Source organism: Eumetopias jubatus, unplaced genomic scaffold (assembly GCF_037043125.1).
Source record: "Eumetopias jubatus isolate StellerSeaLion01/CBP00866 unplaced genomic scaffold, mEumJub1_p1.0 scaffold_4, whole genome shotgun sequence".
Taxonomy (NCBI): Eukaryota; Metazoa; Chordata; class Mammalia; order Carnivora; family Otariidae; genus Eumetopias; species Eumetopias jubatus.
This window is the reverse complement of record NW_028274810.1, coordinates 81,455,231-81,476,023: the sequence shown is the minus strand read 5'-3', so window position 1 is coordinate 81,476,023 and position 20,793 is coordinate 81,455,231. Positions and strand designations below refer to the sequence as shown.

The following is a 20,793-nucleotide window of genomic DNA, read 5'->3' as shown; positions in this document are numbered from 1 at the left end:
ATACTTTTGGTTTCAAGTGGCAGAAATCCAGGTCAAATCAGCCTGGAATTGAGAAGAAATGACTGGCTGCTATAGTCAAGCCATAGCTGGCCCCAGGAATGAATAGACCCAGGGATCCAAACGCCACCAGGGCCCCCTCTCTGTGCCCTATCTCCGTTGTGCTCTGTCTGCCTGCTTCTTTCTTTCCGTGACAAATGGCGATGCTCAAGGCTGGACCTATGGCCACCCTTAGCAGCTCCAATGCATTCTCACACCTTCACTTCCAGAAACAAGATGAAAATCCCTTCCCTTAGTTCTAATTAGAAAAAGCTCACTGGAAGCCTCTGATTAGTCCAGCTGGGGGGTGTGCCCACTCCTGGGGCCAAGGGCATAGGCCCCTGCTAGAACTGTTTGGAGGACAGTTCTCCAAAAGAAGGGCTGTGCTCAAAGGGAAGGAGGGGTCGGTGCTAGGCAGACAAAATGAAAGATGTTCATGGTGGTTGAAAGAGGCAGGGGGCTGGACAAAAAGATCAGGGACCACTCTTCCTATGCTGTGGCATAATGGAGTGGCTTTCTCAAAGCCTGCGAGGGGTATATCCATCCACAGTTCACTGTGGGTGTTCTCGCCCCAAAGTTGGTCTTGTTCTAGATCTCATCCTCTCCTCCTTTACTGTATCCTGCCAGAGGTAAGCAGGCATGCCTGGCCCACACCATGCTGATCCCAGGCTTGGGCTTGATCATCTGTTCCATTTCCTGTCCACTTATCCACTAGGCCACTGGACTAGGTGTGGACACTTCACTTCAACCAGCCTGTGTTCTCAGTAATAGACCTAGGTTCTGTTTGTACCTGTACATGCTGGTGTGGTTCTATGGGCTATCTAGGTCATTCTACCCGCTAGACTCAGGGCATTCTATGAACTGGGGTAAACTGAGCAGATCCATCTGGCATGAGAGATCCATCAACCCAAATGAGAAAAGTCTTCCCTGAATCCCTTAAGTGTTGAGATTTAGATACCTTATTCTCCTTCCACCTGCCCTCCTCCTGCAATACTTGGCCTTGTTCCCTGCTGGCTCCCTCCTCAACTTGTTCCTACCCAAGAGAGTTCCTAGACTCCCAGTAGAGGCCAAACGCATGGACTTAAGAGTCAAACCAACTTGAGTCTGAGGCCTGGCTCTGCTATGTAGCCCTGGAAAAATTAATCTCTCTCTTTAGGCTTTTCTGGAGATGATATACTTAAAACATTATCATCATTCTTATTAAAATATTATGGTTACATGGGATTGAGTAATAGTTCTTGGCACGAGGTTAGTGCCAAAGAGCCTAGGCCTAGTGCTTATGACCCTGCCTTTCCCACCAGTCTGGCTTCCCGGAAGTTTCAGATGCTTCTCTCTACCATCACCTCCTTTCCTAAGACATACCCATCCTTCAGACACTGCTTATAAGTGGCCATCAAAGAATCAGCCACACTGCTCCACAACTCACAGCTATTTATTGAGATGTGTGTGCATGTGCGTGTGTACATGAATGGCAAATGAGTGAGTGAATGAACTGAAGGAATCCAAGAGTGAATTAATTGGTAAGCAAATGAGTGAATTAGTGACTTAATGAGTCAGCAAGTGAGTGAAGAAGAGTGTGTAAAATTGAGTAGATCACGCTCCTTGCTCCCACAACTAATCCAATAAGCGGTGGCATACATTTTTCATCTTTATTAACATAAGCAGGGGTTAAGAATAGCACAGGAGGGCGCCTGGGTGGCTCAGTTGGATAAGCGACTGCCTTCGGCTCAGGTCATGATCCTGGAGTCCTGGGATCGAGTCCCACATCGGGCTCCCTGCTCAGCAGGGAGTCTGCTTCTCCCTCTGACCCTCTCCCCTCTCATGCTCTCTCTCTATCTCATTCTCTCTCTCAAATAAATAAATAAATAATCTTAAAAAAAAACTTATTAAAGAATAGCACAGGAAACATTACAGACCACCAGCTGGATGAGAAAGACACTGTATTCCTTCTCTATTGCTGCTTTAACAAATTACTACAAATTTCGTGGCCTGAAAGAATACAGTTGTCTTATAGTTCTTGGGGGGCGGGGAGGGGAAGGGTAGGAGTTCAAAATGGGCATCACCCGGCCAAGATCAAGGTGTCTGCAGGGATGCACTCTCTGGAGCTCTAGGGGATGATCTGTTTGCTGGCCTTGCCCAACTTTTAGTGGCCACCTCGTTTCTTGGCTTGTGGTCTCTTTCTCCATCTTCAAAGCTGGCCATGCCGCATCTTCAGATCTCTGACTCCGACCCTCTGCATCTGTCACCACATCTCCATCTCAAACTTCGACACTCCTGCCTTCCGCTTATAGGGACCCAGAGGATTACATCAGGTCCACCCATGTAACCTAGGGTAATCCTCCCATCTCAAATCCTTAACATAATCACATTTGCAAAGTTCTTTTTTCCTGGAAGATAACATAGTTATGGGCTTCCATGTTTCAGATGTGGGCATCCCTGTGGAGCCATTTTCTGCCTACCACAGATACTCCACTCAGAGGGCACATGCAGGGATTCTGCCTGTGATTCCCAACCCACAGGAAGAGGGGCAGGAGGGGAATGGAGGAAGCATCAAAGCATTTGTCAGATGCCCGAGCCAGGTACTTTTGCTCTTCTTCTTGGGGCTTTGAGCACTGGGATTTTTATCATTATTATTATTATTTTAATTTAAATTCAATTAATTAACATATAATGTATTATTGGTTTCAGAGGTAGAGGTCAGTGATTCATCAGTCTTATATAATACCCTTGAGCACTGGGATTTTTGAAAGCTCCTCAGGTGGTTCCAGCATGCCCTGCAATTCGGGGAACACTGTGACAGAAGACACGCCAAGAGCACATGTTACAACTGAGGGTCAAATCTGCCCAGCGATTTCTGGAGGAGATGGATCAAGAGCAGGGTATCTCAACTCTGGGTGCACATCACTGTCAGCGAGGGAGATTTCTGAAAGACTTTATTTTGAAACAAGAATAGAGTTGCAAGTTGCAAATATAGTATAGAAATTTCCTATAGACCCATCACCCAGCTTCCTCTAACATTAGCATCTTACATGACCGTGGTACACGTATCCAAAAGTTGACATTGGTACGGTATTGTTAGCCCAATGGAAGACTTCATTTAGATTTCCCCAGTCTTTCCACTAATGCCTTTTTTCTTGGTCCAGCATCAAGTCCAGCACCTCCCAGAGCACTGAGACATCGAGTCTACTTGATCTCTAATCTGCGTCAGTTTCTCAGGCTTTCCTTGCTTCCTCAGGACCTTGACACTTTTGAAGGGTACTAGTCAAGTGTTTTGTAGAATACTCCTTAATTTGGGTTTGTCTAATATTTTCTCATGATTAGACGAGAGGTTATGGAATTGGAGGAAGAATACCATTATTGGTTAGGGTGGTATCTGCCAGCTTTCTCCACTGGAAAGATACAATTTGTCCTTTTCTACACACTATTCATTAGAAGTGAGTCCCTAAGTCCTGCCCACACGGTAGGGGGGTGCCGGCTCCATTATTCCCATCACTTCAGTTAGTTCCTCCCCACAGCTTTGTTACCACCTCACTGCTCTTTATTGACAAGGTTGTAAGGAGGGACCCCCCAGAGCCTAAGTGGCAAAGCTAGAATTTGAATTCATGTCTGTCTGACTCCCAAGACCATGTTTTTTCCATTTCATGGCATCATTGCTAAATCAAGAGGATCTCACAGTGTCCAAGGTGAGAGCTCCCCCTCGGCTTGCCTGGATAGTGTTTTCCAACTCAGTCCATGGATTGTAACCCATAGTGGGTCATGCGATCAGTCTGCAGGTTGCACTTTGAATAACAAAACGGACCATAACAGAATAGAACAGAAAAGAGTACATCACACACATAGTAAGTATAATGTGTTACCATGTTGTTTCTGTAAACTCTGTGTTTAGAGACCTTTATCTTTATAATAGGGATAAAAATAACAGCTCTCCCGCCCCCGCCCAGGGGCACCTGGTGGTGCAGTTGGTTAAGTATCCTACTCTTGATTTCAGCTTAGGGCGTGATCGCAGGGACATGAGATCGAGCCCTGCATCGGGCTCTGTGCTCAGAGCAGTCCGCTTGAGACTGTCTCTCCCTCGGCCCCTCCCCTGCCCCGTGCTTGCTCTCTCTCTAAAATAAATAAATAAATCTTTAAAAAAAATGGCACTGCCCCCAACACACCCACACAGTTGTTATAAAGATTAAATGAATTGATAAATGTAAAGCGCTTAGAACAGAGACGGGCACACAGTACGTATTATATAAATATTATGAAGTACACATGTGCACAAACAGTCATGATGTAAAATGTAATTCGTATTGTAAACTGCAATGAACAAATTAGAAAACACTGAACTCACAGCTTTAGACTGGGATGTCAGCAGTTTATGACCTCCAGGCACCTGCCTGTTTATGTGAAGTTTTATCGCGGGCACAGCCACACTCATCGGTGTATGTATTGTCTATGACTACTTTTTTTTTTTTAAAGATTTTATTTATTTATTTGACAGAGAAAGACACAGCGAGAGAGGGAACACAGGCAGGGGGAGCTAGAGAGGGAGAAGCAGGCATCCCGCGGAGCAAGGAGCCCGATGTGGGGCTCGATCCCAGGACCCCGGGATCATGACCTGAGCCGAAGGCAGATGCTTAACGACTGAGCCACCCAGGCACCCCATGTCTATGGCTACTTTTGAGCTACAATGGTAGAGTTGAGTACATCCAATAAAAACCATATGGCCCACAAAGCTGGAAATCTTTCTTATCTGGCTCTCTAGACCAACGCTCCTGCCTAGAGGCCATCTTATAATACAAGGGATATTAAATGCCTCCTGTGGAGGCCACGTGGCCCCGTTCTGCTACTGCTCTGGCAGGCACACTTACCCCTGCAGAACATTCTAGGCTGTGAGCCTGCTGGGTCCTCGGGCCTCGAGAAGCTCAATACCCTTCTACCCTGGACCGATGCCCATGCTTGCTTTATTTATCCACCTCCATGGCTGTTCATGGTGGAAAGCGAGGAACAAGGTACATCGGTCAGCGTCCCGGCAGAAACCAGATGGTCACTCAAATGAGAATAATTTGAAGAGTGTTTAATAAAGAGGCTATCTACAAAGGGAAGGGGAAGGTGTAGGAAAGCCACAAGGGATAGCAGAGTAAAAACAGAGCTCTTACTACCCTTGGCAAGAGGGGACAAGGAGAGGGTTCAATTCCTGAACCTGGAAGGAGCCAGTCATTTAGAAAGGACAACTTAATAGGAGCCAACACCTTCGGTCCAGGGCCTGAGAGGCCAGCTCCAAGTGACCTCTTAAGGAGGAAGCCAGGAGAATAAATGCCCTGGGGTCACCTTCCTCTCTCCCTGATCTACTGTTGGGGTCCACAGTGACCAAACTGAAATGGAAGCCACAGGGCATGAGACCCATTGATGTGGTCCATATGGGTCAGCTTCCCAGGGCACAGAACAGAGTGGAGAAGGTTGGAAAGCCTCAGCTACTAGTGCACATAGCATTGACTTAGCCAGCCAATATTGACCCTCCCTAAGGTTCTCCAGACAGTTCCCCTACTTCATCCCTCCAAGGCGAGAGTGTGGCCCAAACACCACAGGGTGGCCATAACTTATACCTTTTACTACCTTATCTTTCTAGACCAGCTAGGCTCCAGATGATTCTCATAGGGTTAATCCTTCTGGATGTTTTCATCATGAGAAGGGTAGAAGGTCATGAACGGAGGCACAATGAGCTGCTGGGGGTTTTGTGAGACTGAGCAGAGTCTAATTCATATCTATACACATCGGCCAAATTCTTCCTCCTAACCCGTCCTTCCATCTCGGAAAGGAGCTAAGTCTTATTGACCTTGGCAATCCAGCTCAAATCCAACAAACAGGCGAGCCAACCCCTGGCCCTTGGGAGAAAGAACCAGAGTGAAAAAAGCTAACCATGTTGAGAAATGTTCTCAGACTAATTTGTTCCCCCTGGCCAGACCCCTCTGCCCCACCACTAGCCCAGACTTCCTCGGCTGGCATCTGAGATCTTACAGGCCTCTAAATGCAGCCACAAAGCTACAGCACGTCATCTGGAGGGTCTTTCCTGGCCAGGCCAAAGCACCCATTTTACAGACATGAAATCAGAGGCTTACAGGAAGGAAGAGGCTAGCATCGGTAACCCAGCCGCCTTGTGGCAGAGCTGGGGCTCGAATTCAGGACTGGTGACTCTCGTCAATTTCCATCTTTCTTTTACAGAAGATGGAAGTTGAAGTCAGTCTTGGAGGCTTGGGAGTGGACTGGAAGCCCTGGAAAAGTGGTCTAGTCTTAGGCGAGTTTCCCTGTCCAGCTCAGTTGCTAAAGTTGCACACCAGAGCCACCGGCCCTCGAGGTGCCGGGTCTGAGGACGCAGCAAGAACCACAGGCTTGCATTAAGCACATCAGTCCAAATTCAGACTCCCACTTGTTCGGGTATTTTACCCTAATTTTTCTGCTAATGAGGCTCCATTTTCTTTCTTTCTTTCTTTTTTTTTTTTTAAGATTTTTATTTATTTATTTATTTGAGAGAGAGAGAGAATGAGAGAGAGAAAGCACATGAGAGCGGGGAGGGTCAGAGGGCGAAGCAGACTCCCTGCCGAGCAGGGAGCCCAAGGCGAGGCTCGATCCCGGGACTCCAGGATCATGACCTGAGCCGAAGGCAGTCGCTTAACCAACTGAGCCACCCAGGTGCCCTGAGGCTCCATTTTCTAGTCCTATAAATTTGGCACTATCATCAACCACCGAGTTGTATTAACTCCAGTCCCACACAAGCAAGGCCCTCAGAGTGTCCAAAGGTCACAAGATGACACTTTTATTGTCTTTTCTTTTTCCTTCAGTTGGAAGACTAGTAGGATAGGGGTAACAGTTTCCACAAAAAGTCAGAAGCCAACTAGTTTGAGTGTAGCCATTAGAGCTCTCTATTCTAACCCCGAGAGCCAGGGACCCCAGAGATGAGAGCAGGGAAGCCTCCTGACAGGCCAAGGATTTGACCCCATTTTCGCGGACTCAAGTGCAATGAGTAAAACCCTCAAGGTTCTCCTCCCTCCGCCCACTTCACCCCAGTTTCTTCAGAGAAATGAAGAGTTCAGATGTACATAGCCCACGTGCTCAGGTTTTAAATTAGACAACTTTGTCCTGACAGGAACCGAGTCACGGCTGTCATACCTGATTATTTTTAGAGTTACTACTAAACTCTTTGAACGGCATGAGCTGCCACCATTCAAGGCAAACAGAAAGACTTCACATTTTATCATGACAGCTCTGGAGCCATCCACCTCCTCACATTCATTATTTGCATCCTGACTTTGGAAGGGATCATGAGGCATCTTGGCAATCTTACGGTGAGGAAGGCGGACCCCACGGCTCATTACTACTTCCGAGGGACTGAAAGCTCCCATAGTCAGGCAAAGCCCATTGCCTCCAGGAAGTCAAGGAGAAATATTCCAGGGGAAGTGGCTGCTCTCAAGCCTCTTCTGGATGAACCACCATCTCACACGAGAAGCAGAAATGGACCCTCAGGTAGCCAACCAACAAGAGGAGCTGTATGCAAATGCCACAGGCTGGTGAATGATGTCACAGTCCCCTCCTCTGACTCAATAATGCCACCACCGCTGAAAAGGCTGATCCCTGACCATAGCTCTTGCAGAGGGAAAAATTCACCGCAAGCAGAGCACCTTCTAGATTGCTCCTGGAGTGTGGAGACAGAAGTCTCTGCTGTCCAAGTTACTGAATCCAGAAAAAAAAAATGACCTTATGAACATGGGAAAAGAAATCCAGCTAAGGCCCAAGGCAAATGTCTCTTCTTACATCCACTTTTTTTTGAATTACAGGAACAAGTTCAAGGAGCAGCAGCCAAATACCTACCTTGGCTTTAAAGAGTTCTCTAGAAAGTGTTCAGAAAAATGGAGGTCCATCTCAAAGCATGAAAAGGCCAAATATGAAGCCCTGGCCAAGCTCGACAAAGCCCGGTACCAGGAAGAGATGATGAATTATGTCGGCAAGAAGAAGAAGCGGAGAAAGCGGGACCCCCAGGCGCCCAGACGCCCCCCATCATCCTTCCTGCTCTTCTGCCAAGACCACTATGCTCAGCTGAAGAGGGAGAATCCGAACTGGTCAGTAGTGCAGGTGGCAAAGGCCTCGGGGAAGATGTGGTCAGCAAAAACAGATGCTGAAAAGCAGCCGTATGAGCAAAAGGCAGCTCTCCTGAGAGCCAAATACCAAGAGGAGCTGGAAATCTACCGTAAACAACGTAATGCCAGGAAGGGCCTCCAAGGGTCGGCTAAGAACCGGCATAGGGGGAAAACTGACTCGGACAAAGCTGATGGATCCAATTAGAAATAAAATGCCATTCAACTATATTGCCCGTCACTGGTCTCTTGTGTCGTGTGAGCGCAGCGACGGCTGGTGCCGCTTTGAGGAAGTGAGTGGGGTGGCGGTTGAGATTGGGGTGGGAAGCTGATCCTGGGGAGAGCTGGCTTTGAAAGAAGGGCAAATGGGTCTAAGGCAGTGTTTGAGGTCAGTAGCTACTGGGCTTGGCTTGGGCAGGTGGAATGGGAGTCTCCAGGTGTAAAGTGGAAATCACAGAGGTAGGGGCATCCTGGTTGCAAGTGGTTATCTAGGGTGGAAGACCCTCCTCAGGGTCAGGTGCATGAATGCCAGTCCTGCCATCATCCTCACCAGCATGGCCAGAAGGCCTGGAGTTCAGATCAGGCCCCCAATTGAGGCCCCAGCAGACGTTGGCAAACTGGAGTTGAGGGGGACTCAGTTTCTACAGTTAATTCCAGAACTGCTCCTCCAGCGAGACTTAGGTATCATCAGTGGGCCAGGAGGAGACCCCAGGGGTGGTCCCTGCTCTGGTGAGGATGAAACACAGGGCTGATTTTACAAACATGGGCATCTGACTCTGCTCAAGTCCTATATCCTGGAGAAAACCCTGTCATGGCTTTGGTGGCCATCCACCCAATCATTTGTCTGTGGTTAGAAGCATAGAACACATGGAGTGGACATTTAGTGCCTTTATGACCACCCGGTATTCATTCCTTCTCCTCTTGTTCACAGCACCCACCTCTGAAGTCCCCTGGTCACACTGATTGGTTTGGTTACAGGCATGTGACCCAGGGTGGTTCAATCAGAGTGGACCACAGGACTTGTGCAAGAGGTCCTAGGGGAGAGCCCTGCCCCGAGGCTGCTGCAAGCCATCTACCTCATTCTTGGGCCAAAATGTTAGTCCCTTTGGCATCAGAGTATAGTCTTGGACTTTTCGTTGAAAATGAGCCCACAATGTTTGTTTGTTTGTTTGTTTGTTTGTTTCTTTCTTTCTTTCTTTTGTCTAAGGTAGTTTGAGTTAGGGTTCTGCCACTTAAAATGAGACAAAAGTGGTAATTTGACACAAATGGGACTGTTCTGTGTCTGTGCTGTATTTTTCAGGCAACAACATACCATGAGCAATGCTTCATATCAATCAATATACGTTGGTATGGAATATTTTGAAATGGCTCTTGACTTCTCGAAATCAAAAAGACTGGGCCAAAATGCAAAACTGCTTTTTTGTCAACACGTTATGCATACAACAGACTTCCCTAATTCAATCTCCACTCTTATTCCAGGATGGACTTAGACTTTGTCCTCTATTGCTATTTGAACTTTTACTCTCAAAACAAAAGTAAAAATACATCCTTTGAAAAGTCTAGAACTGGAGAGACTTTAGGGAATAGAAGGTGATAACAGTGGAGTGATTTAGAAATTCAAGATCTGAGTCAGGCCATTTATGGAAGACTCACATGTACCAGATCCTGTGTTGGTTACCGGCAGGCCCCTGCATAGACTATGGTCAGGTTCCTGACCCGCAAGAACTTCCCTTCTGATGAGATGGATGTGGGCATAAACTACAGCACTACAAGGCATGATGAAAGTGCAAGCTACACAGAGTGCAGGGGGCGGGAGTGGGTACCCCCTACCCAGGAGACCTTTGAAGTCTTCAAGGAGGAAGCAGCTTTATCCTATTTGGCAACCTTGTACTGGTGCTGGCAAGATTCCTGTTTCCGACTCCCTGTTCCCTACAGCTGTTGTTCCAACTTGGCTCTGCTTCCCCTCCATCCCAATCCCCACTCTCAGGAGATGCCCTCATTTTCTGTTTTATTGAGAAAACAGAGATCATCAAACATAAGTGCTCTCAGTTTTCTTCTTTCTCAACATGTAATCCACACCCATCCCTTCTTCCTTGTTTCAAGTCTCACAGGGAGCTAGAACACACTTGCGACCCCCTTCCTCTGCCTCCCTCGGGCTCTTGCTCCTCAATGCAAAGATGCAAATCCTTCAGCCCTCTAAGCTTGCACAGGGTGGCTTGGTGCTATGATACAGGTGGTTCTGATCTTAATGTCTGCAGGACCTTGGGCAAGTTCTCTCCTCTGAGTCCTCCCCTGTGCAATGGGATGCTGCTCACCTTACAGGTTGTTTTAGTGAATAAATGATATAATATGTGCAAGAGCATTTGGCACAGTCCTTAACACCTAATATGTACTGTGGTGGGCATCCTCTACGTGCAGTCTCTTGATACCCCCCACCGCTGGTGTCCATATCCATGTATGATCCCTTCTTAAATATGGGCAGAAACTGTGACTTGCTTCTAACCAATAGAATGATGCAAAAGAGATGAGCTGTGACCTCTGTGATTATGTAATGATCTATAAAACCCCATCTTGCCACTTGATTTGCTCGAGAGACTTTGCTGGCTTGATGAAGAGGCCAAGCTGGGAAACTCACATAGCAAGGAACTGTAGTAAGTCTCTAGGAGCTGAGGATGGCCTCAGACCAACAGCCAGCAAAAAACTAAAGCTCCCAGTCCTACAACCACAAGGAACTGAGTGTTGCAGCAATCACAGAAGCAGGGAAGGGGGTCCTTCTCCAGTTGAGCCTCCAGATGAGAGCCCAGTCCTGCTTGACACCTTGACTGCAGCCTTGTGAGGTCTCACAGCTAAGCTAAGCTGTTACAGGATTCCTGACCCACAGAAACTGAGAGACAATGAATGTGTGAGATAATGAATGTGTGTAAGCCAACAGGTGTATGGCAATTTGTCTCATGGCAATAGATAACCAATACAGTACTCAATGAATGCCAGCTTCCTTATAATTTTAGAAGAGACCATCTTTAACCTTATTTCTCCCTCTAGCTCCTACTTTATCTGTTTAATTTCCTTTCCTTGGTACCCTCTTGAAGGTGGAGGAGACCCTCCCCACCCCAGGGCGGATTGGATCCTGGCTTGGACTCCTCTGTAGTGGTTCCAGTTGGGTTGTCTTGCTTCCAACCTGACATGTGGGCTCTTGGTGGGCAGCAGCTGTGTGTTATACCATCCTCTTCTCCGGGAAGAGGGCCACCACACGGCCAGGCCCAGCCCTCATGCCGCCCTTTTCTGGTTTCCTGTGTGATTAATTACATGAATGTGGGTGGCCAAGTCAGAGTTGGCCCTGCTGAAGACCAACTCTATTAACATTCCTTTATGAAAAAGTCGACAGGAGGGTGTGAATCTGCAGGCTTCTAATGACTGTAATGTAATGATAGTGAGGTGGAGGGAGGGAGGGGGAGGAGAAGGGGGAGCCGGGCCTAAGACAGTGGGCTAGAGGAGAAGCAGGCAGGGAGTCTGGAGTGCTGACTCCAGACCCACTCAGCTGGGCTCCGTGCCCCTGTCCTTGGGAAGAGGAAGGCAGAGTCTTTGGGCCCATCGCCATCTTGATGAATGAATGAATCACTGCACTCTGATCCTTCTCTCCTAAAGCTTTTCCTATGTTCACTTATTCATTCATTTATTCATTTATTCAAAAAATATTTATGTAAATCTTATGCCTGCAATATACCAGGAACTGTTCTGGTGCTAGGAATACAGTTAAGGTCCCTGATCTCTGATCCCTGATTCCAGGGAGGGGGAGACAGATAATAAGTCAACAAATAAACACACGAGATCATTTTTTGATAGTGTCAAGTGCTCTGAAGAAAATAAACAAGGGTAATGAGATAAACAGTGACAAGTGGGGTTGAGGGCACTTTAAATCAGTCATCAAAGATGACATTTGGGTTCAGATTTAAAGGACAAGAAGGAACCAGGCATGCCAAGGTCTGAAGAAAGAGTTCTTCAAGCAGCAGGACAGCTAGTGCAAAGGTCCTGAGGCAGAAGTGAGCTTGGCATATTACAGGGAGAGTAGGGAGGCCAGAGTGACAAGATGTGAGATGCAGTCGGAGTGGGACAGACTTTGGAAAGGAGTTTATTTTGAAATCTAAGTTCAATGGGGAGCCACAGAATTTTCTGTAGGAAGAGCCATGTGTTTCCACTTTGACTTCTGGTTATTGGTCATTCTAGCATCTTGAGAAACTATTCAGTGCCAACAAGGGGATGCTAGACCCTCCAAGGTCTGCAAGAGCAAGAGACAAGGCTAACAAATACCAAGCCCATGACATTTTTCTTTTTTGGAGGGGAGATAATCAGGAGCCTCTACTTGGTACTCACTGGAGCAGCTGTAAGCTAAAAATCAAACATGGAAAGTGTGAAACTTCTACCTCTGTGACTCATTTTCCCAGGGATGGGGAGAAGGGAAGGCATGAGTTGCAAAATGTTCCATAAGGACACTTCTTCCCAGGTCTCATATTTACATGTGGAACAGCTTCCACTCAACCAGTGGTTCTCAACTTGAGCCTACATTAGAATCATCTCAGAGTTTGTTAGCACACAGATTGCTAGGCCCCACTCCTAAAATTTGATTCAATTTTTCTGGGAGTTGGACCTAGAATTTGCATTTCTAAAAGTTCCCAGGTAACACTGACGCTACCAGTCCAAGGCCCACAGGGGAATACTTCTCCCTCTTGCAACCCAGGCATTCACTTGGAAGAGTAATAAGCAAGACTTATCTGCCTAATGGGTTTGAGAAGAGGAGCTAACTAACCATACTCTTCTTTCTCTCTACCACCCCCACAGCCTTGCCTGCAGAATGTGTTCAGGTCTGCACTTCAATTAGTTCATTTGTTGATCCTCATCTGTCTTTCTCCTGCAACTCCTCCAAACCTGACAGGAATAAGCATATTTACTTATTGGGTTTTCCTCAAATCTCAACAGAGAAGTTGATCCCAGTTGCAAAACAATTGATTACCATCTGGAACACACAACTGTGTTGAGATCTTTTCTTTTTTAATATTATTTATGTATTTATTTGAAAGAGAGAGACAGAGACAGAGCATGAGCAGGGGGGTGGAGGCAGAGGGAGAGGGAGAAACAGACCCCCTACTGGGTGGGGAGCCCAATGTAGGGCTCAATTCCAGGACTCTGGGATCATGACCCGGGCCAAAGGCAGATGCCCATCCAACTGAGCCACCCAAGCGCCCCACGTGTTGGGATCTTATAAATGATTTTACCTTCCACTAAATCTCCAATTGTTTGAGGACCAAAAGATCCAGTTTCTGGGCTGTCAAGCTTAAGGATCAGGTCCATTGACAGGGCATGGTTCTTAGGGTGAAATCACCAAGGCAATGACACTCTCTTGTCTTGTCACGTACCTCTAATCACACTCCCCAAAATTATACTTGCCCTACAGGCGTGCTGGATAATAAAAGATGTGTGTATCATTGTAAACGAAGTCTGGTGTGTAGGAAGTACCCTGTGAATGAGGGTGCCTGCACTGGTCTCTAAAGGATGGTTTAAAGAAGGTGAGAGCCACATACAAAAGGGCAGTTGAAGTAGGAGGGAGCTTAGCCTAGGGCCCAAAGGGGGTCATGTGATGCTCCAGGCTGGCCTTGACCTCTGGGTTGGTGGGATGCCATGAACATTCTCATGTGGCCATCCCCTTGTAAGTTTCCATGCACTAGCTCTCACTACCCATTGCTCCCTTTCCAATCCTTTCTCAGCTCTGGCTGCCTGATTGATGTAAGACTTCCCACTCAACAGTAAAATATTTCAGTGGTTGCCCATCACCTATGGGAGTCTGACGCAGCATAATCAAGCCACTGCTGCCTCTGCACTGTCGCCCACACTCAGCTTCTCAAGTAGCTTCCAGTGATCCCCACCTCTTTTAATTCACACCCTTGTCTAATTCCTCCCTTTAAGTGTGGGCTGGACCTAGTGACTTTTAATGAATGGAATAGGGCAAAAGTGATAAGACATCACTTCTTTACCAGTGACTAGGCTACAAAAGATGATCTCCATCTGTCTCTCAAAGCAAAAGGACATGTTGAAAGTTGTCCTGTGAAGAGGCTCATGTGGCTAGGAACTGAGGGTGGCTTACCTGCCAGGAAAGAATTCTGCCCAGAGCCATGAAGTAGCTCAGAGGTGGACCACTCCTGGGCTCCTGTGCACACATTTACTGCAGCCTTGTGACAGACCCAGATCAGCCACACCTGATTCCTGACTCACAGAAACTAGGCTAATAGATGCTGTTGTTTCATGCTACTATGGTTTGGGGTAATTTGTTATAAACCAAAAGAGAGAATAATACTGATTGTGGTATCAAAAGAGGCATAGTATCATGAAAAATATCTGAAATGTAAGATGGCTTTGGAATCAGACCATGGGGTGAGGCTGGGAATATTTTGTGAAGCTTGTTAGAAAAATCTGAACTTTAAGGATGCTGCCAGCGAAGGCTCAAAAGGCAGTGAGGACATGTTATTGGAAACTGGAGGGAGGGGATCCTTGTGACATAGTGGCAGAAAGCTTAGTAACACTGTTGTCTGCAGTTATGTGGAAAGCAGAACACATGCCTACTCAGCAATCCAGCTAAGGAGATGTCCAAGCAAAGTGTCAAAGGCACTGTCCGGTTTCTTCTTGCCACTTAGGTGAGAAGGGAGATAAATTGAGGGAACAATTGTTAAAAAGGAGCCAGGACCTGATAGTTTTGGAAAATTCTCAGACTCCCAAGACAGCAAAGGATACTAAAATCAAGAATCAGCTTTCCAGCACTGTCAGGGAAAGGTGGTCTGGAGATAAAGTGAAGGTATGACTGTCCAGCTGTTGGGTGAGACCTCAGGAATATCAAAAGAGCATAGTGTTGACCCAGCAATTGCACTACTATGTATTTAGCCAAAGGATACAAACATTGTGATCCGAAGGGGCTCCTTACACCCCAATGTTTGTAAGAGCAATGCCAATAGCCAAACTATGGAAAGAGCCCAGATGTCCTTTGAAAGATGAATGGACAAAGAAGATGTGGTATGTATATACGATGAAATATTATGCAGCCATCAAAAATGAAATCTTACCATTTACAATGATGTGGATGGAACTAGAGGGTGTCATGCTGAGCAAAATAAGTCAGTCAGAGAAAGATAGTAATCATATGGTTTCACGCATATGTGGAATATAAGAAACAGCACAGAAGATCATAGGGGAGAGGAGGGAAAACTGAATGGGAAGAAATCAGAGAGGGAGACAAACCATGAGAGTTTCTTAACTCTAGGAAACAAACTGACGGTTGCTGGAGGGGAGATAGGTAGGGAGATGGGTAACTGGGTGATAGACATTAAGGAGGGCATGTGATGTGATGAGCACTGGGTGTCACACGCAATGAATCACTGAACCCTACACCTGAAAATAATGATGTACTATATGTTGACTAGTTGAATTTAAATTTTAAAAAAGAGCATAGTGTCAGTCACACAAGGCCCTTTAAAGAAATTAGGGTGGGTCTCACAGACCCTCTAGATCAAACAGCATGGCCTCTGGGAAGCATCAGAGCATTGTTCCTTGTTCATCTTAGTAGAAGCTCAAGGTAGAAAGGGGTTTAGTCCAAAGAAATCTGTGGGCGTGGCTTCTGTATAAAGAGTGAGTCTCAGATTTAGAGAAGACCCCCGAAGGTCTTAAGAAAACTCATTAGAAGAAACACTGTTACCTTGCACTGAAAGGGACAGAGATAGCATGAAATAAAAAGAGGTCACTGGACTCCCAAAATTCTCAACATATGCTTTCTTCCACGAGAGAGAGAAGAATGACTCAGAGGGAGGAACCAAGAGCTCAGAATGTGGAGCTGCAAGTCATGGGGAATGATTCCCAGATTTTGGAAGTAATCAAGAAGGTTCCAATATTTTCCTGGATGGATTTTAGAAATCTTATGGACCAAGGACTCCTTTATGCCTCACATTCCCCCCCCTTTTTGAGTAGGAATGTCTTTAACCATTAGCCTATGCCTGTTGTACCACTGTGTGTTGGGTATGTGGGGGCAGGCAATGTTTCTCTGTCTGGTTTTGTAGAACTACAGTTCTAGAGTAACAGTATTCTAGAACCTGCCTTTGAGAAACTACATCCAGGAGCCTCGTCCATACCTGAACCTGATTTAGATGATGATATTCTGGACTCTCAGCTGATTCTATCATAGGATGAGACTTTGGGGGACCTGAAGAAGGGGTAATTGCATTTTGCATGTGGAAGGGGAAGGAGTCACTGGGGACCAGTGGGCAGCCTGTAATAAGGCAGCTTCAGAAATGACCACACGATCTTCATCTCTTGGCATCTGTGCCCTTGGTCAGTCCCCTCCCCTTTGTGCGGGCTGAATGCAGTGACTTGCTTTTAGCAAGTAGGATGCCGCAAAAGTGGTAGGCTGTCACTTTTGAGATGAGGTTATAAAGGACTGGGCCTCCTGGTCTCATTCTCTCTCTCTAGGACTTGCTCTGATGAAGTAAGCAGCCATGTTGAAAGCCGCCCTGTGGAAAGGCACTGAGGTGGTCTCTGGTCAACAGCACTGGGGCCCTCAATTCTTCATTCACGTGAACAAGCTTGGAACACACCTTCTTCCCCAGCTGAGCTTTGAGAGGACTACATCACTGTTAGATACCTTGATTGCAGCTTTGTGAGAAGCCCTGAGCCAGAGGGCCCAGCTAAGCCACACCCAGATTCCTAACACACAGAACATGTGAGACAATAAACACTGCTTAAAGCCATAAGTTCTGGGACAATTTGTTATGCAGCAACAGATGCTTAATAGTCCCACCCGAAGGCCCTACTACATGTTATTTCCCCCAGAAACATGATACCCTCACGCTCTCCTCAGGGCCTTTGCACATGCTACTCCAGGCTGCGATCCTCTTCCTTACCTGTTAGGTCTGGTAAACTTCCACCTTCAGATGAAAGTCAGGTCAGGTGTCCCTTCCTCCAGGAAGCCCTCTCTGACTCTCCCACCCTCCTCCTGTGCTCCCATAACATATCATCATCCCACTGCAGATCACATTGTATCACCTGTTTATCTCTTGGACTTGGGGAGAAGGGCAGGGACCTTGCCTTATTCATCCTGGTACTCTTAAAATCTAATACAATGCCTGACATGCATTCAAATAATAATAGTAAACATTTATTGCATTCCTATGCCATGCTGGTACTGTTTGAGGTGATTCAGATGTAATTATTTTATTTGATAATAAACCCAATGAGGCAAGAACTTTAAACGCCCCTTTTTGCAGGTAGGGAACTGAGACTCTAGGCTAGGTGCTCAGTGCCTGCTTGCTGGAATCACAACAGGCACATTGCTCCTCTTGTTCTGTGGCTGGCAGTGGCCGGTCCCCTCCTCACAGGAACTCTGCAAATGGCAGAGTTGGCCCAGAAGGCCTCCTGAGCACCAAGACACATACTCTGTGCTCGACTGGTTACATAATTTTGTATTTCCAGAGAAATACCTGGATCTATCTCTTGGCACCTCCAAGAAAGGGCTTGGCTAGCATCCAGAGGAAACCACACCTCCAGCTCTCTGCTCATAGCTGTGCCTCTGGCCCACAGGCAAAAGAAGGATTTTCCTACCCCTCACACTCTGTCATTATAAACCATGTAAATTCCTCGATACTCATGTTGAAATGAACAGATGTGGCTCTGTATTTTTAATGCATTATCTGCAATTAGCAGCAGTGGGCATGGAAGAGGTCTGCCAGCCCTGGGGCTGCCCCCTGCAGCTGTGAGTACACTCATGTGGAAGACTCTGGCCAGACTCCTCTGGAGAGTGGGAAGGGGCGCTTCTATCTGCACAGGGTCTCCTCCTCCAGGAAGCAGAAAGAGGACTGTGGACACCTGATCACCATCCCACTGCCCGCCTGGCCTCCCCTCTGCCTATCTTGCTGCTGGAACACTCTGACAGGATGTTCTCCAAGAGGGGCCCCAGTGGGCAGATGGCAGCCCCGAAAGTCATGGGTGGTAAAAGTATTCACAGGCTCGGGGTCTGCAGCGTGGAGGGAAGGTCTGTCAAGTGCAAATGAGGCATGCTCAGGGCCCGAGGCAAACCTGAGAGGGGGTCTGCACGGACTTTTGAGAAGAAGGGGGCTGGTTAGTGAGGGTTAATGGGTGTGCACCAGCTTTGTCCAAAGAGGGACATTTTTGGCAATAAATATGTTGCTACTAACTAGCACGGCACTTTCAATGTCCCAGGCCCTGTTTCTAAGTGCTCTTCAGGAATCATCGTATTCAATTCCAGAAGCAGTGTGGACGCTCACCCCACCCACCAAACCACTGCCAAAGACCACCAGGAATCCCCCTGTAGCTGGACACAGTTGGCATTATTGGCTTGTGGCAATGAGCGAGAATGCCTACCACCAGGAACCATGGGGGTGTCAGTAAGAGGGTGTTGGAAAGAACCTACTGCAGGATTCGGGCTTGTGTTAGGTGATTTGGGGAGGGCCCAAGGAAGTGGAGCTTTGCTCTAGATTAGATGCTGTGAGGAAGTAGGTGTATTTCTATGATTGGGTACTTCATAAATTTTATCTAAAAGGCAGGAGGAATGAAGCGAGACTAAAGCTGCAACTGGTAGAGACATAGGTGTCTCGCACGTTAGCCAAGATGCGAAGGGAGGGGAACGGTTGGCTGGTTTTGTGTTTGGTAATGTTCTTGCTTATGCTGGAGTTCAGATGTGGTTATGAAGTAGGCTTGTTTTTATCTCAGTCCATCACGGTCATGAAGTGGCCTGTCTGATGCTGACATTTACGTTCAACAGGAAACACCCAGGTCTGGTGTGGGTGCCAGGCTAGCTCCCAGCAAAAGGGTGGCCTCATGATGCCAGGCCAGTTTCTGGCCCTCAGGGGCTGTTGCTCTCCTCCTCAGCAGGCCCTGTGATCGTGCCCAGCCTAGAGAAATAGAGAAACTGAGGCTCAGAGAGTTGTCATAGCCAGGAAGTGGTGCTGTGATTCCAAGTTCACTGAAATAACTCGGGTGGGTGCCAAGGGACTCAGCAGAGGAAACCGGGGGTATAATTATGGGAAGGAAGGCAGACCATGAAGGGGACTGGCCTTAGAATAGAAAGAACAGGGAATAGAAAGAACATAGGACTTAGAGTCTAGAGATCTATCCCTGCCACTTACTAGCTAGGTGGTCCTAGGCAATTTATTGAACATCAGAGATTCCATTTCTTCTGTCCGTTGGGAATATAAAAAATCTATTTCCCAGGGCTATTGTGAGTCTAAAATGAAAAGACACAGGATAGAGTACCTAATCAACCCCTGGGAACAAGAGAGACCATTCTGCACATGCCCTGCATGCCAGACACTGTTCTAAGTACTTCGCATGTGTTGACTCCTTTAATACAGCAACCCCATGAGGCAGAGTCTATGATAATCTATGGTTTGCAGGTGGGAAGATGGAATACATAGAGGTTAGGCAATGTATCTGAGGTCACACAGCAATCAAGTAGCAGAACTCAGGGATTCAGGCTCTAACATCTTCATTCTACCTCCTCTAATGGTAACTGTTGGATCACTGCTCCTTCCCTTCCCTGACTGCAAGGGTTTCAAGACTCTACTCAAATTTTGATGGCAATTTAATGCCCTGAAACTCCCCAGGCCCCAGACTTCTGCTTGTGGATGGGTCTAAGCTGCTCGTTTGGCTCTGGTTCTGAGCGCACTCATTTCCTTTTAGAAGGTCAAAACAGTCTTGGCGTTACAGATGCTATAGATTCAGGTCACTATGGTCAATAAATTAAATAAAACATAGCATTGCCTTTTGGTATTTCCGTGCCTTTTAGTAAATACCGAAGTCGGAGAAAAACACTGGGAAATGAGTAAAAACTAAAGGGGTTTGGGGAATGGCCCAATGCCGCAGCGGAAACCCTCTTGTGCAAGACTGATGTGTGGGCAGAAGGCAAATGTCTGCCCGAGAGGAAATGGGCCAGATGTGGCAGTCTCCCTGGGTCCCAGAACAGCAGAGAGCTGTTGCCACAGCACTACAGTCCAAGGCTGACTCTGCACTGTCTGGTTCTAAGCTGTTGAGAGGGTTTATAGGTTGTGTCCCCAGTTCTAGGAGCCTAAGAGGCAGGGACTCCTGACTCCAGTGACTAAGGTCCTTCAGGCCACTTGCCACCCCCCACCCCTTCCCCAGGCTGTGTTCTCCCACCACGTGGGGGAGACGGAGTCCTGGAACCCCCACCAACATCCTCTCTGCTCTTCCCTGCAACCCCCGATCATGGTCATCAACTTTTTGAGGCTCATCTGTTCTTCATTATATCTCTAAATCCCAAAGCGTTACAACTCTGAGAACTCGGGAAATTTAGCTTCTTAAAGGATTCGTAATCATCACAGTAATCCCCGGTGTTTACAGAGCTTCCTTTTGCAGACTGTGAAATCCAGCCAGACAATATTGTAGTGGTGGGGACACCCTGAAATTACTCTCGAGTTCTCTTCATGGAGCGCCGGGCCCTTTGCTTTATTTTGGTTAGCTCAAGGAGGTGGATGAAAGGAAGAAGTTTCCCTCATTTCTTTGTGAGGGAGACCCAAGAGAAGGTGGAAAGGTTAGACTAGTGTGGAAGCCATGTCGCGGGTTTGGCGCCCAGCCCATG

At 47.1% G+C, this 20,793-nt stretch overlaps 2 protein-coding genes across 3 annotated transcripts in view; one reads left to right on the top strand and one right to left on the bottom strand.

Moving 5' to 3' along the window:
- Window positions 1-20,793, bottom strand: part of CSMD2 (CUB and Sushi multiple domains 2) — a 588,524-nt gene that overhangs the window by 310,117 nt on the left and 257,614 nt on the right. The gene's annotated exons all lie outside the window — the stretch shown is intronic.
- Window positions 7,777-8,358, top strand: HMGB4 (high mobility group box 4). The gene has a single exon (XM_028113839.1). The coding sequence runs from the start codon at window positions 7,777-7,779 to the stop codon at window positions 8,356-8,358; it is 582 nt and encodes a 193-aa protein (XP_027969640.1).

Coding starts and splice junctions, on each gene's coding strand:
- HMGB4 (XM_028113839.1), top strand. CDS start 7,777: ATGAACATGGGAAAAGAAATCCAGCTAAGGCCCAAGGCAAATGTCTCT.